The 26,654-nt window shown below is 37.5% G+C and overlaps 1 protein-coding gene across 1 annotated transcript in view; it reads left to right on the plus strand.

The window, feature by feature from the left end:
* Positions 1-26,654, plus strand: part of TRPA1 (transient receptor potential cation channel subfamily A member 1) — a 53,587-nt gene that overhangs the window by 2,818 nt on the left and 24,115 nt on the right. The window contains exons 2-13 of the mRNA XM_004602574.2: positions 2,484-2,643; positions 4,783-4,958; positions 10,548-10,655; positions 13,776-13,884; positions 14,053-14,198; positions 14,603-14,739; positions 18,111-18,159; positions 20,880-20,979; positions 21,784-21,884; positions 24,201-24,370; positions 24,456-24,620; positions 26,002-26,116. Coding sequence (XP_004602631.2) covers positions 2,484-2,643; positions 4,783-4,958; positions 10,548-10,655; positions 13,776-13,884; positions 14,053-14,198; positions 14,603-14,739; positions 18,111-18,159; positions 20,880-20,979; positions 21,784-21,884; positions 24,201-24,370; positions 24,456-24,620; positions 26,002-26,116 — 1,536 coding nt within the window. The remainder of the gene's footprint in view (positions 1-2,483; positions 2,644-4,782; positions 4,959-10,547; positions 10,656-13,775; positions 13,885-14,052; positions 14,199-14,602; positions 14,740-18,110; positions 18,160-20,879; positions 20,980-21,783; positions 21,885-24,200; positions 24,371-24,455; positions 24,621-26,001; positions 26,117-26,654) is intronic.

Here is a 26,654-nt window from a genome sequence, read left to right on the forward strand (position 1 = left end):
TCTGGGCTCTCACTAACAGACACAACTGTGAGGACAAAGTGGCCTCAAATAGGGAGCAGAACTTTGGCCTGACTGTACAGGAAGGGACCGAGAGAAAGCTGAGTCTGAGTGAGAATTACTGGGAGGTGGTGCTAGAATGCAGCTCTCAAAAGGCTGCAGAGGGCAGTGCCATGGAAATCAAATCAGCAACTCCGGATTCGTCATTCTGTATCTGGCCATAAATAGAGTCTCAAGCCTAAAGAATCTTCAGTGGCGCTCTGAGACTCAAGAATTTCACTGGGTGAACATACAATCATGTGTCTAAATGATATCCTTGGCTCACTTTCAGAATTCTCTGAAGTTCTTTAAAGAATGGAGTCAATATTCTACTGAATTCAAGAGCCATGTTATATCTAAGGGGCTGGTACCAAGAGTTTGCACTCTCTGTAGTCATTAACTGTACTTTTGAGAAACTTTACCTAAAACTTGATTTTAAGAGTGTATATTTGGGTTTCTGTGAATAGTCTTATCACTGAATAAACCTATACTTTGTTCTTTCTGGCACTATGGAATGGTAATTAGTGATATCTTTATTACCATAAAATGTATCAAATTCAAGTGTTAAAACTTTTCCAAATGGATTTAGGTAAAGAGTTCACTTGATAAGGTCGTAATTTATTTCTGTAAGGACCTCATTTTATATTTAATACTGAATACATTTATAAATAGTTGAATGCACCTGGTCAAAACCTGCACTTGTCGAAGTGTTTGCAGCTGAATTTCATCATTAATATTGAAAGACAGGAGAATGAAAGCAAATTTATATGACAAGACGTTCTTGTAAAATTTTGCCTGTTACAGTGTCACCAATATTTGAATCATTTAACTTTTAGTAAGTTGTACTTTCATTAACTTTTTTAAGGAAAAGTTCTACTTGAGATACTTTTTAGTATCTTATGAAAATAGATCCAAAGCAGAGTGTCAGCCAGTGATGTGGCTCAGTAGTAGAGTACATGACTGGCATGAGAGAGGCCTTGGATTTTATCCATCACCCCGCCTCCGTGCACACACACACATAAACTAACTAAAAATCTAACAAAAATTGTATCAACCCAGTCACATTAAAATTTCATTATAAATCATTGTAATTAACTTATAAATCTTTTCTGGGTTGTCAGTTTGTTTTCCAAGACAAGAGCTGAACCAAGGACCTCATACATGTGTACTCTATACCTGCGTCACATAGGGCTTGATTGATTGCACAGCAGGTAGTACGTTTGTCTTGCACGCAGCTGACCCGGGTTCGATTCCTCCGTCCCTCTCGGAGGGCCCAGCAAGCTACCGAGAATATCCTGCCTGCACGGCAGAGCCTGGCAAGCTACCTGTGGCATAATCAATGTGCCAAAAAACAGTAACCACAGGTCACACAATGGAGACGCTACTGGTGCCCGCTCAAGCAAATTGATGAGCAATGGAGTGACAGTGACAGTGATAATAAAGATATAAAGGTCATGTAGAAAAAACCTGGAATATTCTAAAGAGCTTTTTGCTCCATTCCCAGACCTTTGTGGAAGTGTGCGTGTGTTTGGAATTACACATTTATTGGCCAAATACAGCAGCCACAAATGCCATAAATACACTGAGCCTAACCTATGAAGTCCAGCCTTACACTTTATGATATCTTATTCGAGTACAGTTCTTTATATTGATGATGACTTTAACCTTAGATTCAATTTTAATTTTAAATTGATATTTATCATTTTTTGTTCAATCAAAAAATGTAGTTCACCTCTCTTTCAAATTTTCTCTTTGACATTTACTTAGTGTCTTTGACCAAATGATACGAGCTCTCGGTATCCTGATATCTGGCCCTAAGTATCTTGCATGCAGAGAAGAAATAAACCCAACCTGACTTGCAAAGAACCTTCTTAGTAGGGAGTTCTTGTTCCCTCTCAGAAGTAAATGTGCAGCCATTCTAGAATACTGAGTGGCAGTGTCTAAGAAACATGGCAATGTTTTAATGTAGTTCTAGCCCTGATGTATAAGAAAATCTTGGTTGAGACTGCTAGTATAAGCAGGAAAGCCAAAAAGAGGACAATAATTTAAATTGTTGAATTTGATTGTTACCGTTATGAAACCTACATTTATATAGCAAAAAGCATCCAAGCTGTCTTCCAAGTATATTTTTACCTGGCAAAGAGAATAACTCTATTTTTACTGTACTTACTATTTTTCATATCTCTTTCCTTTCATTCACTTCAAAATTTCTCTTAATGCCTTTATTTTTACTACATATACAAATTTCTGATCAAAAGACTCAGTCTCTCATTGCACTTATCAGTGTTTAGGCATTTTGTGCACCTTCCGTTTTCCTACATGTTTCCATATTACCCCAAGAGAAACAGGACAAGTAGTTGTGAATGACAACAAACTTTAGACTATTAATGTATACTGCTAAGTCTTGTATGTATTTGTTTGTGGTACAATTTTTCATACACCTATAGATGGTCTTTGAAGGAAGTGCATGTGCATTACAAAACTTCCTGAAGAAACGAAGAAAATGTTGCAAATATGAAGATGAAAATGCTCCCCCTTTGCATTATGCTGCAGAAGAAGGTCAAATTCAACTAATGGAAATGATCATCAATGACTCATCTTGTGAAAGTAAGAACATGTTGCAACAAGTGCTTTTAAAATAAACAATCTATTATCTCATTAGTTTCACTGGAAAGAGTAGTTTGAAATTATTCCAAAGGACAGATCAGTTCCAGATTGTATGGAGACTGTATATCTGATGTAGGCGTATGAATTTCCCCATAGTGCTTCTCATATTTTCCGATGGAAATACTACAATACTAATACTACAATACTACAATAAAATACTAATGAATATAACTGGGACCCCCTTTAGGAAGTGGAGATTTTATTTGAATTTTTAGAAAAATCATAAAAATTAAATACATCTTCCACTTAAGTCATTCCTTTGATTAGAGTTATATCCCTTTGATTAGAGTTAACATTTTCCTCCAACCTCTGCTTTGTATGCTAGCCTTGTTTGAGAACTTTAGCTGTATCAAATGTTTTTTAAAAAATTAAAAATGTGTGAATGCCACAGAATTTTAAGCAGTGATATTGTGTAATAAAATATTTTTTATTTAAGTGAATACTAATGATATTGTGGAAGGTAGATTGTAACTGGAAGCCTTTTAAAAAGTTATTTTAGTAATAAAGGGAAGATGGGAATCCACCAGGCTTTTGGGGTTAGGCTATTTTTCATGTAACACTGACAGTACTTGATAAAAGATTCCATGTGAAGAATAACTGGAAAAATTGAACTAACGTTGAAATCCCTAATTAAGAGATGAGGTAAATATTATACTCGTCAAGAAAAGAGTCATATAAGAAAACAGAAGAATAGTTAATGTAAGGATGTAAGATTACCATGAATTTTCTTTTTGTTCTTCTGAGTTTAAAAGCTCAAGGGTCATCCACTTAAAAATAATCCAATATACAAATAAAAATAAAAAGGATAGAATCCACCTTAGAAGAATGTTTCATGAGCAGTATCTGAGGTTGTAAAAATTCATACAATTTCCTCAGGAGTTCATAAAATTGCTAACAGAAGTAGCTGAGTATATAGTGCTGACATTAAGATAGAAATAGAGAGGAAATGCCAACAAAAGGGGGACAAAGAGAAAGACTTACAGGAGACCATTGACCCTATGATTATGAGTCAAGAGAGATAATATTGTGATAGATGTATTAGAATAATTAGTTGACAAGCAAGCAAAAAATAGAATATCTCTGAAGTCATCTCCTTGAACTTTGAGGGAAAAGATTATGGTTCTTGGTAGGCTATTGGGTGGTTGATTGAAATAACTATTGTATGGAACTTCATACAGTTCCTGGAAAATAGTGATTTATTTTATATGTAATCTCAGTATTCAACGATAATTCCCAAATTTATACCAGAGACAGAAAACTGTGTCAACAGAGGTTTTATCTCTGAGAAATGCTTTTTTTTTGCTTTTCTTTCTCCATATTTTATTAATACAGTTTTATATTTACTTAAAAAATTTAGAGAGGTTATTTATTGTTTTGAGAATTTACTCTTTTAATCATGAATACAGAGAACAACATTTCAATTTAAGCCTATGATTAAATTTAAATATTTTTGTTAATAACAAAGATCTAAAAGTTGACATTTGATTATTCAAATAAAATTAGCAGGAACATGACCCATAAATTTTTATTACTTTAGGATTTATACCATGTGTTCAAGCATTGTGTAACTGAGACTTAAGACTGAAAGCTTTGTAACTTTCCACATGGTGATTCAATAAAAAAAAATTTAAATGAGAAATGCTTTTAAGTAGACAGCCCACTCACTTGACAAAGTCCGTGTGTCACCTCTGTGCATCTCCTACAAATGTCTCTTAAATGTTTGAGAATTAAAGCTTTATTTTTATTTTTTGTAAAGAAGGTAAAATCTTGTACAGAAGCACTTGGCATAGAGCTTTGAAATGGATGGACATTATTAAAACATTCCAAATAAAACTTTTCACAAACTTTTATACTCAGTTTGAGTGTGTGGTGGGGAGGTGGTGCTGAGGTTGACGAACACATGGACGTACTTAGAGGCTACTTATTCCTGGCTCTGTGCTCAGAGGTAGTTCCCTGCAGTGATCAGGGACCTTATGTGATGCCAGGTATTGAACTGATTTCAGCCACATGCAAGACAAAAGCCTTAGCCCCTGTACTATATACCCACCCTCTCACATATGTTTTCGTGTCTCTTTTTAGCAGTTAATATGATGGACAATTATGGAAATACCCCTCTGCACTGGGCTGCAGGAAAAAACCAGGTGGAAAGTGTTAAGTTTCTTCTTAGCAAAGGTGCCAACCCAAACCTCCGAAACAACAACATGATGGCGCCTCTCCACCTTGCTGTCCAGGGCTTGCACAATGAGGTGGTGAAGGTAAGGCAGTGCCCAGCTCTGACCTTCGCAAGGGCTATGGTCCATGTCTCACTGTTTCTGCCTGATCAATTGATCAACTAAAGCTTCCAGAGCAAACAAAATGTAATGGTTACAGTGTTGGGCTTTACTTCTGACCAACTGGTGATGTGATACCTCATTGTCCTTTTGACTTGCATATTTTTTTAATTTATTAGTGATGTTTAACACTTATTTATGTTTCTGTTGACTATCTGTATATTTTCTTTGGAGGAATATTTGTTCAGCTCTTGTATTACTAACTTTCCAATGCAGGAATTTTGCTCACTCATTCAGTGTATCATATGCACCCAAAAAAATTGCTGTCTGTAATTCCACAAAGAGATTTCAGATGTATGCTTCATATGCTTGATATCTATGTTCCCTTTAATCTAAACACTTTTCCTTTAATCCCTTAAGTCTTTGACTCATTTGAGTTAGGCATAGAAGCCATGAGGGGAATCCGCTTTCCTGTTCACATTGTGCTTTATATGTAAATAACTCTTTTATAATTCTTAGGATTTAGTATTGTAATAAAATGTCATATAATTTTCTCCCTCTCTACCTCGTTGGTGATCCTTGAAGGAAAGGCAGTTTAAGTTAGTTAAATATCTCCAGTTCATAGCACTTTTGATAAATGATGGCTGTTGAATGAATGAAGGTAGAAATGAAGGCACAGGCTGAAAAATAAGGAATGTGTTTAGGTAATAGCACCTAAGAAGAGTCTTAAGCAGCCCTTGGAGGAAGTTTATTGCAAAAGCTTTGGCAAATACGATGCTTCTTACATGTTTGCATTATTCACGGGCTAATAACTACTTTTATATTGTCTGAATTGGGCCGCTAGGGACTACAGACATACCACCCGCAGCCCCCAACAGGGAATTCACATGTTTCCTCCACGGAACTCTTGAGCTTTCTCTGAAGGCTTTTTCAGAAACAAATGCCCATTGACTTAATTAATCTTGGTTCTAAGAGCTTCATCTGGGAATTCAAAGGCAGGTAATGGTTGAAAAGGATATTGTTAATTAGAAATTAAAACTCTTGAGACTAACACAAACAGAACAGTAGACATTCCACAGAAATAGAAAAGAAAAATAAGCTATGAGTCCATATCTAATTTATAAATTATATGGTATATTACAGTGATTTTGAAGAAAATCATTGAGTAAGAAAAAAATATAGTGTCTGAGTGTTTATCGACCTTTAACATATGACCTCATCTGTTCTTATTTCCTCCCTGGGGCTCTCCTACTGGCAAGTCTCCTATTCTCATGCCATGACCCCTCACTTAAGCAATTTTCACCTTTGCCTTCCTGAAAACTTCCTGGAGGTTCAAATGGGGGAATCTTATGGCCCTCAGTTGAGAAATGCTTTTCTAGGAGTTGTCATTTTGTTTTGCCTTACTCTTACCATCTGAAATTTCTCTAAAAAATAGTTTCAAATCCCCGTGCTTCACCAGAGGTAAAAAAAACTACAAGGAACATCTTGCAGGGCCTCCATTGGCTAGCAAACAGCAGTCCATCAAGCCCGCCTTGGCCAGTTCCACTCATGGGTCAGACCTGTACACATGTTATAACCGGAACAGACTCACGTTCTTGTCCTAAAGCAATCACGATAGAAAGCCAGGGACAAGAGAGGAAATGGCTAACTTCAGAAAATATTTTTATTTAAAGAAAGGCGATAGAAAAGACTGCAGGGAATCTCCAGGATTATGGGAGGGGTCTCCTAAGGAAGAGTTTCAGAGAAATGCAGACGCTTGTCTTCTTTTATACCATCTTAAGAAATATGGGTGGGTCAGTATTTATTCATTATGTTCCAAGAATGTTGACTGTTAATAGAGAGGAGAGGATGCTGAGTTGATAATTGCTTGGTATCTGGATGCATCAGGGCCAAAGTCATCCAGGTGGTCAATCATCCTTCATCACTGCTCTTTGTGACCTCCCCTACCAGTTGACTAATATTTTTTATTATTATTTTATTGAATCACTGTGAGATAGTTACAAGCTTTGATGTTTGGGTTACAGTCACACAAAGATCAAACACCCATCCCTCCACCAGTGCACTGTCCCCATCATCAATATCCCCAGTATACCCCCTTTTCCCACCCTCCCCCTGCCTCCATGGCAGACAATATTCCCCATACTCTCTCTCTCTCTCTCTACTTTTGGGCATTATGGCTTGCAACACAGCCACTGAGAGGTCATCATGTTGGTCCATTATCTACTTTCGGCACGTATCTCCCATCCCAACTGATTCCTCCAGCCATCATTTTCTTAGTGATCCCTTCTCTATTCCATCTGCCTTCTCCCCTCTGCTTATGAAGCAGTATTACAGCTATGGGGCAGTCCTCCTAGCCCTTGTATCTACTGTCCTTGGGTGACCAGTTGACTAATCTTGTCCTGCTTGTTCACCCTGACCCTGTCACACACACACAACTCCAGTGCTTCTCCATCTGTCTCTTCTATCCTTCCCTGGAACTTTCCATAGTGTCCTACATGAGTAAAGTAAAACATTCAGTTCCAGCTCTTGCGCAAAGATTCTGCTTGCCTTACCCAGAGAGTACTGAAGCAGCTTTGTGTCTCAGTGTCCATAGGCTTTAGTCTTTGGGGTTTCACCTTCCAAGAACCCAGTGGTTTGACCCTCCTTGAGGCTTCCTAGATTCTCTACAAAGAGATCTCCAGAGATCTCATCTGCAGACCTCCCCGACTTGCCCAGTCATTACTGAAGTTGTAGTAGTTGCTCTCCCTGGGACTGCTGCAGTAAAAAAAATTATCACAGCTGCTTGAAAAATAGTACCTGTAGCAGTTTGGCAATAGCACCCAATCAATCCTCGCCTATAAATCTGTGATTTTAAGAGAGCAAATAAAAATATTTTCTTCTTATAGATTTTGGTGAACTTAGTTTCATCAGTTGATGAAATTTAAGCAGTTTAATGATGAATTTGATGTCAACTAGTCAAGAGTACTCGCTTCTTAGGGTAAATTCTATTTCATTCTATTTTGAAAGGGTTTGAGTGAGAGGCTGTGTGTTTTCTGAAAAAGAAATCTTAAGATTTTAAGAAATAGGTTACTTAATGAATTCTTTTTAAGCAATTTCATTATAGACACACTGCAATTTTATTGTAGTACTTAGTTGGTGCCCTGTAGCCCTGTTTACATAGCAGGTATCTGAGAATTCAAGTCAGTTCCGACACTACCCAGAAATACCTGTGTCCATAGGTAACAGACTCAGTCTCTCCCACTTCCTTCCACATCGACACCAGTTTGCCCTCCTGGGCTTCTGACCAACTGCCAGAGTCTGGGGATTCCCTAGACCCCTACTCCGACTTTAGCTGCCCTGTGTGTGCTTCTAAACAATTAGCTAGAAATCAGTGTCTCAGGATGCCTTCCTCATTTGATTATTTTTAAAAACAGTACACAGAGCTTAGAAGTCCTATATTCACACTCCAGACTGCAGGTCTTGTCAAAGAATATACCTCAGCAGCTGAGAGATATCCATGCTTAGCAGGTAGAGGCTCCAAGTTTGATCCCTAGAATTTGATACCCAGCAATGCAAGCTCCCCCAAACACTTCCTTGGAAGGTCACTCAGTGAATACAATGCAGAATCAGCCACATTGAAGACATAGTGTAGGGCAAGTAATGGGGAGAATGTACTGAGGTTCCAGGCCGTCTCCAGATACACCTTTCTCCCAGATCTCGTTTGCTTATGCTTAACCAAGCACCTTGACACAATCCATGAAGGGAGAACCAGTAGGCTGGGTCCAGACTACAAGGGTGTCTGTAAGCATCAGCAACAAATGGTGGTCTCACAAGCATTTTTATGGGATGTTATTGCAAATTCATCATTACTTTGCTTCGTGCTCAAGCAATACAGGGGCGCACACACCTGATGGTATCTTAATTTCCTACACTGCCGTTCTTTTAGCTTACAATGGGGAAGTTCATCCTAAGTGCAGATAGGGTGGGCATCCTTTTAAAACTTTCCACTTAGAAGAAAAATTATCGCTCTAAAAGCACATGCTAAAAATCAATCATAAAACAATTGACATTCAGTATGCAACAAATGTGTTGACCAAATCAAAACTCTCCCTAGCACGCTTCAGGAGTTTCTCTGGGGGTGTCTTTACATAGGTATGATGGATGAACTCATTGGCTTTCAGCAATTCAACTCAACCTCCAAATCCTCTCTGTTTCTTGAGGGCAAAGGGGTGAAATAACTACAGGTTGCAACTGTAGTCACTCAACTTATTCATCAGGCGTATTGCCCTCGCCTTCTGGGTGTTTCCTCAAGCTTTTCCTAATTAAAATATCAAGAGACACATTTCATATCTCTATAATTATGGAATTCTAAGAATTTGGGAAAAACTATGAGATAGGAATGTGGATGGAGACCAAATATTTGTTATATATCACAATAGTGACTAAAGAATGATATAAAAAATGGCCTCTAGTACATATTCAAAGATTTCTGTTTTGATAGAGACATTTATATGAGATCATTGTTGTTCAATTGAACATTTTAAAGATCTGTCATTTCTTGGCCAACATCGGTTAGAAGTTAACTAAATGAGGGGAAAGTGGGTTTTTAACTAATTTATTTTAACTGATTAATTAATTTATTTATTGGCCTGGGTTTTATTCTTCTGTTTCTCTTGGAGAGCCCAGCAAGCTACTGAGAGCATCTCACCCGCATGGCAGAGCCTGGCAAGCTACCCATGGTGTATTCGATATGCCAAAAATAGTAACAGGAAGTCTCACAGTGGCTTGTGTTGTGAGACGTTACTGGTGCCCACTTGAGCAAATTGATGAGCAATGGGAATTAATTTAAATAATTAATTTCCATGAGAAATATGCTCATGTCTTAAATAATAAAAAAATGTTTCTGTTTGGACTATTTGAATTAGTTAAGCCAGTTTTTCCCAAAGTGGGTGACCAATCCCCTTGGGGGTCACTGAAAAGATGTGGGGGGGAGGGCAGTAGTCTTGGTTGCAGTTTGGGGAAGAAGCTCTTTCTGTCTGTTCACTTACAGATTTCCAGGACGGTTCTAGGTAACTTTTTATCTGAAAATGGGGCAATATGCTAAATAAGTTTGAGAACCTCTGAGTTAAGCTATATCAGTGTTACATAAAACTATTTTTTTTCTGTTTACTAATGAGGGTGGCATTTGAGTTGACACGTTTCTAGACTATTTGTAATCAAAATAGTAAAAGAATGACTGAATGGGGGAAATGTTTTCTTCCTCCCCCTCTCCTCTCTTCCTCCCTTACCATTTCAAGTGACTCCAAGTGAAAAATTGGCCTTCTTGAAGATTTTAATTAACATGGCTATTACAAATGATAAGTATTTAACTGAACTATGCATGCTAGCTTTTATTCTATTTCCAGTTTTACAATTTAGTACTGCAATAACATTTTCCAAGGTTTTATGATAAGTTCTTTGGGAGAAGAATAAAAATAAACATAAAGACATGGTAATTGGCCTGTGAGAGCTGCATATTTGTCCATAGTGGAAGACTAGTGACTTATGATGAAACCTACAGCTTAACTTTTTGACAATTGCTCCTTACTTGTGTAGGTCCTGACAGAACACAGTGGTACTAATGTTAACTTAGAAGGAGAAAATGGCAACACATCTGTTCTGATTGCGTGTGCAAGAGATAACAGTGAAGCCCTACAGATTTTGGTTGGTATTTTATTCATTTTTTGTTTTCTTTATCATTTCATTTATACAACAGTGATTGTTATTATCATTTTATTATTACAAAAATATCAGTGTCTCTTATTAGCAAACTTTTAAAACACAGAAAATATGTCATAAAAAAACCAAATTAGAGAACAAAGTGATAGTATATCAGATAGAGCATTTGTCTTATATACGGCTGACCCAGATTTGAAACCCGGAACCCTATATAGTTCCCAGCCCTACCCGGCATGATCTCTGAGGGTAGAGCCAGGAGAAAGCCCAGAGCACTGCTGGGTAGGGCTCCAAAGCAAAAATAAAACAAAACCCTGCTCTATCTATTTGTATATGCTCACACTACTTTAATATTAAATGATCAGAGATTTTCAGAAGTGATATGAGACTAGAAATACAACGTTTTAGAGGCTAACATTAAAGAAAATGTAAAAAGAAAGTTCAGGCAGAAGAAAGTAAGTTGGAACTGTTCAAGCTAGAATACAAAATAGAATAGTCTGTGTACCAATAGTGGTTGGAGAGATTCCAGAGAAGTATGTGGGACCTGGGGTGCCACTCCTGGTGAGACTTGGTCCCTTTTGGTGTGGACCGACCTGAAGACTGGGTACTCAGACCTGGCAGTGCTAGAGACCCTAAGGCTACCATGGTGCAATGTATACATACAGCAGTGGTGTGGGTGCCACCAAGTGCTGGGAATTGAACTTGGGCCTAACATATGCCAGACACGTGCTCCACCCCATTGAGCTATATCCCTGGCCCTAAATCATCCTTTTGACTCTGAGCTTCTGTAAGACCAAATGAAAGATAAATTTAGTCCATTAAAGACCCATTGTTGGACCCACAATATAAAAGCCAAGTGGAAGTAACTAATTCATGTTCCTAAGAGAAGAGGAAACTGCTTTTGTGTGTGTGTGTAGGAGTGTGTGTGGGGGGAGGGGTGTATTCAAAAAAGGAACTCTATTGTGACATAATAACTAAGTTGCTAGTCAACCCTAACAGTAGAACTGGCACTGTCTCTGTGGAGTGGTTGGTAAAACACTCCCCTTCTAGCTGACTGTTCTCTAGTGGTCCTTCCAGGTAACCAATTCTTGCTTCTCTCGGAGCCTTCCGAATGTGGCATGAGAATTCCAGGAAAGAGCTTCCTTTCAAATAGCAGTCACTGATGTGATGTTCACGCTGGTTCTATATTTTGTCTTCCCTCTTTACTCTCTCAGAGAGTCAGGAAATAAAATTAAAAACTTCCTAATATTTAAATTTATAAATAACATCTTACATATTAGATATGTCGGAGAAAAACAAGGGTTTTTTTGTTTTGTTTTGTTTGTTAGTGGGCCACACCTGGTTGCTCAGGGCTTACTTCTGGCTTGGTGCTTAGGGTTTATTCCTGGCAAGGCTCAGTGGACCATATGCAGTGCCAGGAATTGAAACCAGATCCTTTGAGTGTAAGGAAAACACCCTATTGTACTATTGCTCTGACCCCAATACATGTATTCTTATAAGCTATTATGATTGGACCAAAAAACTTAATGAATATAAATGGCACTCAAATAAAAAATCTATAAGATCCTCAGATTAACCACAATAAAGTTAAGATAAAATGGTCAAGTTGAAAACAAAAATAATTTTAGATTATTTGTGAAAAGGCAATTTTTTCCTTTAGAGAAAAAAAATTCATAAACTTAATATTGGAAACACTTTTTAAAGAGAAAAAGACAAAGCAAAATTGGATAAAATCAGAACTAACAAAAATATTTTTCTGGTTATAATAGAGAATTTTCCAATGACAGATCAGTATTCCATCCTAAAATTTTGAAAATTATTTCTTGATTACCTGAAAGTAATTAAAATTAACTAAAAGGGAAGTCTTGGAATTAGGTACAGTTGGTAAGGTGCCAGCATACATGTGGCCTACTGTGTTTTGATTGATACCCAGTTCCATGTAGACCATTGAGCACTGCCAGAAGGGATCCCTGAGCACTGGTCAGGAGTAAGTCCTGAGAATGCCAGGTGTGGCCCCCAAATAAACAAACAACAAGAAACAAACAAAAAAAACACGATTGAAGTTGGAACTAGCTAGTATTATGTACTTTTATAGATTCTACAAATTCTTTTAGATTTCAAAGTCAACCCATTGTTCATCGATTTGTTGGAGCGGGCACCAGTAACGTCTCTCATTGTGAGACTTATTGTTACTGTTTTTGGCATATCCAATACACACGGGTAGCTTGCCAGGCTCTGCCGGGAGGGCAAGATACTTTTGGTAGCTTGCCGGGCTCTCTGAGATGGGCGGAGGAATCAAACTCGGGTCAGCTGCGTGAAAGGCAAAACACCCAACTGCTGTGCTATCAAAGTAAAACTTACTATTTCAGGTAATGTTTTCATAGCCAAACATTCTAGATAATTCTTTATCTAGAATAAATCATCTAGAATATTATTATAAGACAAATCTAGTTTGCTTTAAATTTCAACATGTAATGACTTTCTCAAAAGAAGAATATGTAGATCAGTTTAACATACAAATAAACAACATAAATGCAGATCATTACAGAGCAAGCAGGGTCTGGGGTAATAGCACAGTGGGTAGAGAGCTTGTCTTGTATGTGACCTACAGGTTTAATCTCCAGACCCCATATAGTCCCCTGAGCACCATGAAGAATGATCCCTGATGGCAAAGGCAGGAGTAAACCCTGGGCATGGCCAGGTATGGCCCCAAACCAAATAAATAAATAGTGGATTGGGGTCTGGAATGATATTACAGTGGGTTGGATACTTGCTTTGCTCATGGTTAACGTGAGTTTGATCCGTGGCACTTCATATGGTCCCTTAAGCCCCACCATGAGTGGTCCTGAACGCCAGACACAGCCAAGTCTGGTCCCCAAAACAAACAAACAAACAAATGAACAAAAACAATACTGTTCACAATAGAATTTCATGCATACAGTGTTTCAAGGCCACACTTACTGCCATGGAACCAGCTTCCCTCCATGGGCTATGTAGTTCACAGAAGTGGAGACTAGTGAAATCGTCTGGCAGAGGCATATAAATCTTACTATGATTGGGAATTAACCTGTGTCATTTGACTTTTTTAATTCTATTTTTCCCCTTTAGCTAAAACATGGAGCTAAACCGTGTAAATCAAATAAATGGGGATGTTTTCCTATTCACCAGGCTGCATTTTCAGGGGCCAAAAACTGCCTGGAAATAATATTAAAGTATGGTGAGTAGATTCATTCCAGTATTATATCCCATTAGAGTTCTTTTCTAGTGCTTGCTCTTTATTTGATAAATATCTAATAGAATATATAAATGGATTTTTGTAAGTCTAGAAGAAATTAAAATAAACCTTTATATTTATTTGTTTTCTTGAATTCATTTTCCTTTAAAGGTGATGAACATGGCTATCCAAGACAAAGTCATATTAATTTTGTAAATAATGGGAAGTCTAGTCCTCTGCACATGGCTGTTCAGGGTGGTGATTTGGAAATGATTAAATTGTGTCTGGACAATGGGGCGAAATTGGACATGATGGAGGTAATTGTTCGTAGACTATGCCATATTTAGCCTTGTCACACATTTCCAAAATGCTCTTGTATAGTCGAATTGGATGGAAATGCATTATTTCCAACAGTTTAAGTAGAAACAATAATATAAAATCTCAAATTTCAATATATGTAAAGAATTTTTGAGAGCTATCTACAATTATAAGTAGGTAATGGTACTACTGCTGGTAGCATGACCAAGAACTGTCAGTGTAAGGAGGCAAAATTGTACTGATGACTGATGCTTTTCAGTAGATCAAAGTGATTGCTACTCATTATCTTAAATCCTATATTCTTTGATTCTGTGGGCCTGGGGAGAGAAAAACACCCTCAAAATTGAATTTCAGCATATCCTGAAAGTGGGATGTACACATTGATTCTGATATCACTTTTCAGACAGGCAAGTGCACAGCCCTTCATTTTGCTGCCACCCAGGGGGCAACTGAGATCGTGAAACTGATGATCTCTTCCTACTCCGGAAACATTGATATTGTTAATGCGGTTGATGGAAACCAGGAGACGCTGCTTCACAGGCAAGTTTCCTGCTTGGCACTGCTTGTACACACTTCTCATTTTCATGTATGAAAGCATATCCCATGGTCGTCTGGGACCAGAGGCAATTGTTAGATGTCTTACTGTAGAATTAGATCTCATGTGGCATGTCCTGGATCAGTTCTTAGTTCAGTGGATACAGGTCTGAGATGAATTGCCTTTTGCTCAGCTTCTCATTACAAATGGCTACCAAGCCCTTTTTAGCAATGCTACAGGTGTGTAACTTTCCTATTTTTGAGTGACAATAGTGGGGCAGGTGCATATGAATGATCCTCTTTCTCCAGCCTGTTTCCCTTTATGTCCATTCTCACAATTGCAGTGTATAGTTTTAGGAAATGCTAAGCAAGAAAGATAAATATTTCTACAGAGTTTAACAGAATATACTTAAGAGATAAAAGTTATCTGAATCTATAGATTTTCTAGATGCCAAAACTGGAATCAGGTAGTTTCCACTGGGTTTAATTCCTTTTCAATTCCTTTGAGAACTCAAGACAAAATGCTCACTAGTTCAAAGAAATGGAGAGGTGGGAATCTAGTTTTCCATCTCTATTTTGGGTTGCTGTCTGTCTTTACACACACACACACACACACACATACACACACACATACACACAGGCATGCATGCACACACACCACTGCCCTGAGCGTGCTAGAAGCCCAGAGTGACAGTAAAAGCTGTGATATACTCAATAATACCTGGACCAGAAAATCTACAATATCTTTTAGAACAAACAAAATATGAGATCTAATTTAACATTCGGGAAGTGGGGAATGAATGTGCACATTAACAGCCACAAAATACAATAGGACTAGAGTGAACATAAAATAATTCCAAGGAATGCCTAATTATGATGATATGAAAATTAAATTTCATGGCTCAAAAAAACCCTTTTTGAAAATATCTACGGGGGCTGCAGAGATGTACAGAGATAGTACAGCAGGAAGGATGCTTGGTTTGCATGTGCCTGACCTGGGTTAAATCCCCAGCATCACTTAGAGTCTCCTGAGCACTGCCAGGAATGACTTCTGAGCTCAGAGCTGGAGCAAGCACTGAACACAGGTGGATGTCGCCCCCAAATCAAAATAGTAATAATAAAACAAAAATCTTCTTTAAAAAGATACACAAACCAAAAAAGAAAAACGCAAATAGAAGTAGGATCAATAAAAGGCTAATTGACTTCCTAGGAAAGAAAAATAATTGAATAATATGAAAAAATATATAGATATAGATATATTTGTTTGGGGGACCACATCAGGTAGTGATAAGGAGTAACTCCTGGCTCAGTGCTCCTGGTGTTGCTTGGGACCATACAGTACCAGGAATCAAATCCAGGCCTGTTGTGTGCAAAATGTGTGTTTTAGCCAACTCAGCTTTTCTTTCCAGAACCAAAAATAATTTTAAAATAAGGACACTAACTTTTTGGAACAGTAGAGGAAGAAATAATCAAATTGCAAGTCAAAAAAATCAATGATATAAATGAGATTCAGAAACCCTACTTAGAAACTGTATATGTGTGAAAAGAAAAAATTCTGGAAAAAATGCTAACAAGCTCAGATAATCTAAACACCAGAGATTTCTAAACTTCTATACATTTTAATCTACTAAAGTCAAAAATCCCAGTCCAATTAATATTCCAGGCTGTATCAGAATCTCTTGAATAGATCTCAGGATTTTTTTTAAAGACTCTAAGTGATTCCAGTATTTATTCCATTGAGAGACACAGTATATTGGGTATAGTTAAAATGTATCCATCTAGAACACAGCATTACTGTGCAATTATGCAAAATAGGGAATTATTTTGAAAACCAGGTCCAGCCACCTAACTCTTAAGTCTCCCTAACCTACTCTATTCTGTCTCTGACTCCTCTAGCTAGAGTACTCACTTAGGATGGACAAAGGATTTAGCTCACGTTCAAGCCAATTCTGGTGAATCTTATACTGGTCTATAGTCCTGGAATATCTTTTTTAATAATCAATGATGTTTGTAATTTATCTTGAGTTTCCAGGGAAGATTTTCTCTTTGGGCTAGAATTCCTTTTGTGACTATTGTGCAAAGACCTCTCTACATTGTTGTTGCTGAAATAATGGATTTATTTCAGAACAGAACAGTATTTTTTCATGAAATAGTGGAATAAAAAAGGTGGTGTTCTGGTCCTACGTGATTAATTTTGAAAGTCATTTAAGATCTCTAAACCTCAATATTTGCATCTATTGAGAGTTTCATTTCTAATACATTTCCACTGATGCTAATGTTGCTAGTCTGAAGCCCACCATTTAGATTGGGGAGAAGTAAGAACAAATCAAATGGCGCTTTGATGTTGTTGTTTATTTCATAAAATTGCTAAATATATTTGTATCACTGTATCACTGTCATCCCATTGCTCATCGATTTGCTCAAGCGGGCACCAGTAACGTCTTCATTGTGAGACTTGTTACTGTTTATGGCATATCAGATATCCCATGGGTAGATTGCCAGACTCTGCTGTGCGGGCGAGATACTCTCAGTAGCTTGCTGGACTCTCCAAGAGGGGCGGAGGAACCAAACCCGGGTCAGCCGTGTGCAAGGTGGCTATCACTGTGCTATCTCTCCAGCCCAATAAATTTAATGTACTTTAAATATGATGCAGCCTCATGTGAATTTCAGTGAAAATTAACAAAATTGATTTCAAGATTCATATACAAAAGGATATAAAAAGTTCAGATAATATTGAATAAACAAATGGTATTTTCAATCAGGAGTAAGTTTTTAAATCATTGATATTTACATTTGTTATCTCAGTGTTTTAATGTAGATAGAAAACCTTCTGTTTGATTTTTTAATTAGATCATCTTTAGGATAGGCTATGAGATAAAAAGTACTTCAATTTTCCCAATTTGGGGAGTGGGGGCTTCGTAAGATCTTAGGAAGTGATAATGCTGTCCTGGTAACTTTGTCAGAAAAGGTGCATTTTGAGCCCTGTAGATTATTTCAGGCACTTCTTGCATAAAACGCATTTTCCCCATGATCACAGTGATCAAAACCAGTTCTTTTATTTTAAACTCTTAAGGCAGATAGTAGTGCTCACATCAGTGCATCTTCATAATTTTTATCAATAAAAATGTTTACTAAAACATAAGGAAGAGTGTGTTGTGATGCATTTGATCTATCCCTATTACTACTATCTTAAAATATCCTATTTTTTTCCTATTATCTTATTGCATAGTTATGTATTTTGAAAGGTTATTAATTCTCTAGCATTTATCATGTTATTAAATTACCATATAAGTTGGCTTTTTAAAATTAGTAGTTTTATATTGCTTAGATATAACATATCAATAGTACTTTACTATGTTTATAATTCTGTTTTACAGAGCCTCTTTATTCGATCACCATGAACTAGCAGAATACTTAATTTCAATGGTAACTATTTCATTAACATATTCTGGATGACTCTCTGTGGTTGAAAAATCATTTTATTACATTATATGTATTTTAGAAAATAACCCAAAATTTAATTGCTTGTTTATAAGTAAAAAAACTATTTGCACAATGGGATTGTTTATAAATGGAGAAAAATGTGTATAAATGCATAATGCAAGACATAATTACTGAGAATTTACTAGTGACAGAGCCTAATTTTGATATCCATATCAATATTTTTGTGGAGGTGGAGATCTAGTGGATTCAGGGCAAGGAAAACTTCTGTGAATCTGCCTGAGCGATGTGTAAGGGATGACCTTCTTCAGTACTGGGCTTTAGAGCTGGGGGCTGAATTGACAGCTCCTGTCACTTTAATTGCTCAGTGCAAGCTCTCAGTGGAGAATTGAGAAATTAAAACTATTATCCAAGGTTTATAATAAGTGAATGCATGAAATCTTCTTCTAATGTTTAAATTTTTAGTTAGATGCCATGACTTACAATACTGTTAGTAGTAGGGTTGTAGTAGGTTTTAATTTTATTAGTACATCACTGTGAGGTACAGTTACAAACTTATGAGCTTTTGTGTTGCTTTTCAGTCATACAGTGATCATTTACCCTTCCCTCCACTAGTGCCCATTCTCCTCCACCAATGATCCCAATATCCCTCTCACCACCCCCCTCCCCGTCCCCCACCACCTCATCCTGCCTCTGTGACAGGGCATTCCCTTTTGTTCTCAATCCTTTGGGTGTTGTAGTTTGCAATAGAGGTATTGAGTGGCCATCATATTCTGTCTATGGTCTACTTTTGGCACGCATTTTTCAACCCTAATGGGTCCTCCCAACATCCTCTACTTGGTGTTCCCTTCTCTATCTGAGCTGCCTCTTCCCCCAGCATGTGAGGCCAGTTTCCACGCTGTGGGGCCAACCTCCTGGTCCTTATCTCTGGTAGTAGGCTTTTTTGCATAGAACGTTCCAGCACCACATCCCCACCAGAGTGACCAGAAATCTTCTATATTTGATTTATTTGGGGATGGAGCCACACTAGCAGTGTTCAGGGATCACTCCTGGCAGGGATTAGGAGACCATATGGGGTGCAATGGATGGAACTCAGGTTGACTGTGTGCAAGGCATGCACCTTAAATTTTGTATTGCCTCTCCAGCGGCCAGAAACTCTTTTTCCATTCTAAGACGTGAGATCAATTGACTTTTGAGTTGATTCTGACTCTTAATGGATAAGTATTCTATCTGTTTATCCCTATCATACACAGCTAGCTGTTATTTATATGTGTTATCAATCACAAGATTTAAAATTGAGCTCTTTGCATCAGAGAACCCTGGATTCTTGTCTTGCAAAATTTTCGGCAACTGTAGCCGCCTCTTCACTTGGCAAGTAAACAGAGGCTGAAGCTTATGAGCCACTATCAGGTTTCAAAATGGAAACAGTTTCCAGGGTCATCTGTATTTAGATATCCTAAAAGGGAAATACCCCAGTGGCATTACCCTATCCTGAATATAGCATTATTCTTTGAGCTTTAAAAATCTTTTTTCTTTTTCTTGTCATATCAAATATTTCAGTCCATTAGCATGGTTATTGCTAGGTGAATATTTAAACATTCATTAACACATATCATTAATGTTTCAATTTAGTTTTTCTCAACTATTTTGGAATTCTAATTTTAGAGAATGTGATATTGTGTGCGCGTGAGTGTGTGTGTGCAAAACGCTAGGGATAGAACCTAGAGCCTCATACGTGCAAGGCATGTGCTCTCACAATAAGTTTAAATAATGCTCTCAAGTAAACTAGATCTTTTGAAAAATTGAATAATTTCATTTGAATGCTCTTTATATAAATAATAAAACTGGAGATAATTTGTTATGGATATTGAATGTTTTCTTTTCGTACAAAGGGAATTTAACTATTCCTGAAGGTAAAAAGCGTTTTATTTTTATGATTTAGGTCAATGGTTTTCAATCCTTTTTTTACATCTGTTGACCCATAAAAACTGGAGAAATAGTTGTGAATCACTTAGAAAGAAATAAAAGCCCATGTTTAAATTTTATAATAGTACGATCACATGATTCAGACAGACTGTATGATAAGTGGCAATAACTTTGTTTGAGAACTGGTAGGAAATTTCTGCAGAACAGCACTGTTCACTGAACCAGAAGTTGAAAGTTCGGGTGTAGAAGATAGCAAATTTATTGTTAGATGTCAACCAAAAAAGTAACTTGAGAATGATGTGTTGTGTGGTGGCCCCTTAAGCAGTGTTCAGAGAGCCTGGGACTGCTCCAGAGATTACCGGCCTACTGCTGTCTGGGCCGAATGAATCAATGTTTAAGACTGGTGATGGTGCACTTTGTGGGCCCGGAGTTGTTTGGGTCCACCAGAGCCCCACTCTGCAGTGCTTGGGGATTTCCAGAGATCCCTCTAACAGTGCTTGGGGGACAATAAGAGATGAGGATAAAATTTATGGCCTTATGGGCTCTTTGAGCTACCTCCATAGGTGGTGAAGACAACTTTGTTCTGTTGAAATTATAATAGAATGCTTTGACTTCCGAAGTTACATGGAATTATAGCAGAATTCAAATCACTTTATAGTTATATTTGAGCACTAGATATCGTTTGGACATTTTACCCCAGGGACTTCACATTATTTATAGATCACAATGTCAAATGATTTGACTGTAAACTCCATATTGAATGATTTGTTTTATTTTAGGGAGCAGACATAAATGCCATTGATTGTGAAGGACGTTCTCCACTTTTGTTAGCAACTACTTCTGCATCTTGGAATGTTGTCAATTTGCTACTCTCCAAAGGTACTAAGAAGGGCCAAGACAGCCTTTTAAACAGCTACTCAATTTGGTTGATGAAACACTAACTACTTATTGCATAGCAAGCATTGGACCAGGTTCTATGTGTACAAAGAGAAATAGAAAATTTCCCATATCTAGAGTACTTTTTCCAGTTAGGGAGCTATACCTAGGTAATTGCCAACCGATAGTAGGTAACATTTATAAAACAACTGTAATATCCCAGGTATGATCCTGAACATTTCATCAATATTCTCCCAATGAATCAATCTGAAAAGATGTAATTTTTCTCATTATCTCCACTTGAGATGCAAAGCAGGTATAATTATAGCAAAGAGGACAGTGATGCTGTTCTCTTCTTTCTTACTCAGTAGTATCCACATGTTTGCACACCATTCTTTAAATGGTAAGATTTTACATATTTATGTAAAAAAACAAAAATTCTGGACCCACCCCCTTAATACACTCACATACTAAAAGATAAATTTTTTTTTATATTTTTAGTTTTGTTATATAAATGAGGTTTCTTTTAAGTTGAACATTGGCAAAGACTTAAGTTAAAAAATTTTTTAATTGAAAATTCATCCTACTAGACAGGGTTCAACAGACTATGTTAAATGGATTTTAATTATTGGGTGGTGAGCATTTTAGGGGATATTCATTTGAAGAGATATAAAAATGTACCCCCAAATCATATACAACTCATAAACCAGCTACAGTAGGTTAATAATTAATTTAAAAATAAAATCTATCATAAGCCATGTTTTAGTAATGAATAGATGTTATATTTATTTTTTGCTTTTTTTTCAGGTGCTCAAGTAGACATAAAAGATAATTTTGGAAGAAACTTTTTGCATATGATTGTACAGCAACCTCATGGATTAAAAAATTTGCAACCCGAATTTATGCAGGTAATATATACTTATGTAGATAGATACATGGATAACTTTCCATAAATTGGGTTGCCTTCAAAGTGAAGTGATTTTGTTTATTGTCATTTTTACTATTATAGAGAATGAGTCTGGAATTTAAATACCATTTAAAATCAAGATCGCTTATTTGAATATTTATTTTAGCATTGTAGTCATGAGTTTGTGTTCTTTTAATGGCTATGACCGTAATAGTAACAAATTATATTTGGTTGAGATTTTTTTTTTTTGCTTTTTGGGTCACACCCAGCGATGCTCAGGAGTTACTCCTGGCTTTGCACTCAGAAATTACTCCTGGCAGTGCTTGGGGGACCATATGGGATGCCGGGGATCGAACCCGGGTTGGCCTCGTGCAAGGCAAACGCCCTACCCACTGTCCTATCACTCCAGCCTCTCGGTTGAGATTTTTAATTGACAGGCATTTCATATTACCATCTTTTCATATTATATTACCATATGTCATCTTTTTTCACAAATTGATCATTATAATTTGTATATCAGTGGAAAAGCCAAGAACATGAAAAATTCATCATTAATCAAGAAAATATTACTCAATATCTTTTTAAGATTTTAAAATATTCTCTCCTATTTAGATTTATTGATTCCTATTGAATATACATTGTATATTTTAATAATATATTTCACTATCATCAGAGTCCTTCATGAAGAATAAAATGCATGGTTAATTGAATATTTGAAAAATAAGAATTGATTTCTATATTGGTCGGATTAACTATTTTCCATTCATTTATTAGTGTGATGTACATTTAAAACATAAAGTGAGCCCAAGTCTTTAACAAAATTCATCAGCATTTCATTCATTAAAAAAAATATATACTGATAGCACAGCGGGTAGGGCGTTTGCCTTGCACGCGGCCGACCTGGGTTCTAATCCCAGCATCCCATATGGTCCCCTGAGCACCGCCAGGGGTAATTCCTGAGTGAAGAGCCAGGAGTAACCCCTGTGCATCGCTGGGTGTGACCCAAAAACCAAAAAAATAATAAAAATAAAAAATAAAAAATAAAAAATATATACATAAGTATCTAACTCAGTTGCTATTTGGGAAAGAAAAAGAGGGGAAGGCTAAAAGTGTGGTCTGTGATCAAATACATCCATAGAAGGCATCTATCAATACACTATAAAATACATTAATATCACTGTATCACTGTCATTCCGTTGTTCATCTATTTATTCAAGTGGGAACCAGTAACATCTTCATTCGTCTCAGCCCTGAGATTTTAGCAGCCTTTTTTTACTTGTTTTTCCCAACAATTGGAGGCTCTTTTCAGGGTCAGGGGAAGGAGATCTGTTATTGTTACTGTATTTGGCATATCGAATGCAGGATGGGGAGCTTGCCAGGCTCTTCCATGCGGGCAAGATACTCGGTAGCTTGCTGGGCTCTCCGAGAGGCATATATATGTATATGTATACATATATACATATATATTTCCCTTTATGATGATGTGTCACAAGGCTGCAAAGCTGCAAAGTGGCCACATGGTCCAGGAATATGTTCACTCATGCATGAGGCTTGGTCTGAGTGTGTGGAAAGTGGCCTGGAGTGTGGCAGCAGTTAGTGGAGTTTGGCTGCCGGGGCTGGGTCCCTTGGGGTGTGGAGGGCTCTTACCTGACCCCTCTGGGGCACCCCTGGTGTGGAGTCTGATGGCATGGTTATGGCGGCCTCATTTTATGCTCCCTTCTGGGAGAAGCAGCCATGAGTTCTGGAGGATGGCTGATGAGGAGATTATCTGGCACCGGTAGGAGGTGGCTGATGGGTGTGACCCCTGGGTCACCGGAGATTGGGGGAAGCAGGCAGAGGATCTCTGCTCCCGGGTCCCATTGAGCCTAGAGTCCAAGATCATAAGGTTCCAAGTTACCTGGGTTCCGTGGGACTTCGCTCATGTGTGAGGCTTGGCCCAAGTATGTGGAAAGGGGCCTGGAGTGTGGTGGAGGTGGGGTAGAGGAGGTCAGATGCCAGAACTGGTTCCCTTGAGGTGGGGAGGGCTCTCAAAATACATTAATTAAAGAGCTAAAATTACTTTTTAAATTACTTTTAAAATTACTTTTCTATTTGCAAAATTTCTCAGCACTTCTAATATAGTAATGTACATTATAGGGAGAAAGGGACTATGCTATCATCCAAAATTAGTTTATTCTTATAACCTTTAGGGTATTTGCATTTTAATCTTCAATATATTTTAAATTTTGTAGAAAAATGCTATCTTACAGAATATTTTTAAGAACACTCTAAAACTATGCTAGCAGAGCCATAGTTGAATGTTATTTTTCTCCCCTAGATGCAACATATTAAGGAGCTGGTAATGGATGAAGATTTTGAAGGCTGTACTCCTCTGCATTATGCTTGTAGACAGGGCATACCTTTTTCTGTAAGCAATCTACTTTGCTATAATGTTTCCATTAATTCAAAAAGCAAAGATAAGAAGTCACCCCTGCATTTCGCAGCCAGGTAAGGTTTAGTTTAAGCAACATATGAGAAAGTCTTATTTTCTATTTTCTATTTAATTTAATAATGTGAAAACTTTTTTTTTAAGTTATGGGCGTATCAATACCTGTCAGAGGCTCCTGCAAGACATTAGCGACACGAGGCTTTTGAACGAAGGTGACCTTCATGGAATGACTCCGCTCCACCTAGCTGCAAAGAACGGGCATGATAAAGTAGTTCAACTTCTTCTGAAAAAAGGGGCCTTATTTCTCAGGTGAGGACATGATTCAAATGATTTTGTGTTCTTTTAAATTAGCCACAGCCTGCTTTTATTTTCCTTTAAATCTTGATGTCTAAATGTTGGCCACCCTCTATCCTTTCATCCATTTGAATAATTCGTAAAATGTAATGTGAAGTCTCAACATTTATTTATTTATTCATTCATTCATTCATTTAAATTTTATGGAATCACCGTGAGATAGTTGCAAGCTTTCATGTTTGGGTTGCAATCACACAATGATCAAACGCCCATCCCTCCACTAGTGCACATTTCCCACCACCAATATCCACGGTATACCCCCCTTTCCCACCCTCCCCCTGCTTCCATGGCAGACAGTATTTTAAAGGTAAGTTAGTACTACTCTCAACTGATAAATGAAAATATAGAGGTTTATTGAATTTAAGATGCTTAAGGTCACAAAATAAAGTAAATGGCCTCATGTCAGATAGCTCTTGAACCTTTCAATGCAACTCAAAATTTATTGTATTATGTATTACTACCCGCTTGTACAGCTTCAAGACTCTATGCCCACATACACTATCTAGGTTCAAAGAATACCTCTTATTTTAATCTGTTGTATGATGGGCATAAAAAGATTCCTTTAGGTTTTATGAGCTGTACAAGAATCCTGAGTCTTATTATATTTAAATCCCATGAACAAAACCAAATGAAACTATGTAAGCAACATGAGGAGATGGCCTATTTAGGGCTGGAGAGACACCTCCATGTTCTGTGTAAGACTCTGTTATGTCATATGGATCCCAAGTATCATGGGGCATGGTCCTCTTGGCTTCCCACACCCAGCACCCTGTGTCTGAATAACCCCTCATAGACCCAACCACAGAACCATCTGGCCAGGAAACACAGGCCAAGTCTAAATGGAAGTGGCCTGCACGTGCCAAGAGCACTACTTGGGAGGCAAAAAAAAAAAGTCATATGAAATGAAAGTTTTGTGACTGTTAAAGAAAGTGGTCTGCCCAGCTATCTTTCTGTTTCACTAGGATGGCAGTGAGAGACCATTAGGCAACGTTCAAAACCTATTAATCAAAGTACCGGCCCCAATAAAGTAGTGATGTTTACACCAAGAAAGGCCTGACAGACATGTGTTGTAGTTCCACCTGTCCCAAGGTTTTGCGACCTGTTTATAGACTTTTAAGCGTTAATCCGTGGAAGTATGTGAATTATAGCACTGAAGATTATCAGGTTTGAAATTTGCTCATTTTTTGTATGTAATAAATATCGAGATGCTAGACTCAGATATTCATTTATCATCTTGTGACCTGATCCACTTTCAGATGAGTAAGCCAGTGGCCCTTTTGTCCCATGTTTTGTGTAAAAAAGTGAATGTGAACTTCTTTTCTTATTCCTTTATCAGCGACCACAATGGCTGGACAGCTTTGCATCATGCATCCTTGGGTGGCTACACTCAGACCATGAAGGTCATTCTTGACACTAATGTGAAGTGCACAGATAGGCTGGATGAAGAAGGGGTATGTGCCTTATTTCTCATGCCTTGCCTGTCTCAGCATAGAAGAAATTGCCAAAAATTGCAAGAATGCTTTCTTAGCTACTTTTTTTTTTACCTCCCTTGCCCTATGAATAGCTTTTTATTGGTTTATTAAAATGCAGACACTAAAAGTGGAGAAAAAAGTCATGGGGAATAGAAGTGGAATGACACCACCCCTGGGATGGTATGTGCTAAAGAGAATGCTTCCGTGTCACAGAGCTGCACAGTGTCCACAGTTCATGTGACATGATGATGATGAAGTTTTCACCAGTCACTGGGGAACTGTGAAAAATGGAAAGGACAGAGTTAAGTTTTCATAAAATGTAACTATATTTGATATGAAAAACTCCTTCTTTCCTGATGGCCTTCTCTTTCGGAGAGCAAGTATTGAAATGTGTGGCCATTTATAAAATTATGGCGAGAGAGCAGTTACGATTGTTTTATGAATGTCTTTGTCACTAAACTTTAGATGATTGTTAACCTTATAATCATCTTTTATTCAAAGCAAAATATGAAAACTC

Source organism: Sorex araneus, chromosome 2 (assembly GCF_027595985.1).
Source record: "Sorex araneus isolate mSorAra2 chromosome 2, mSorAra2.pri, whole genome shotgun sequence".
Classification (NCBI taxonomy): Eukaryota; Metazoa; Chordata; class Mammalia; order Eulipotyphla; family Soricidae; genus Sorex; species Sorex araneus.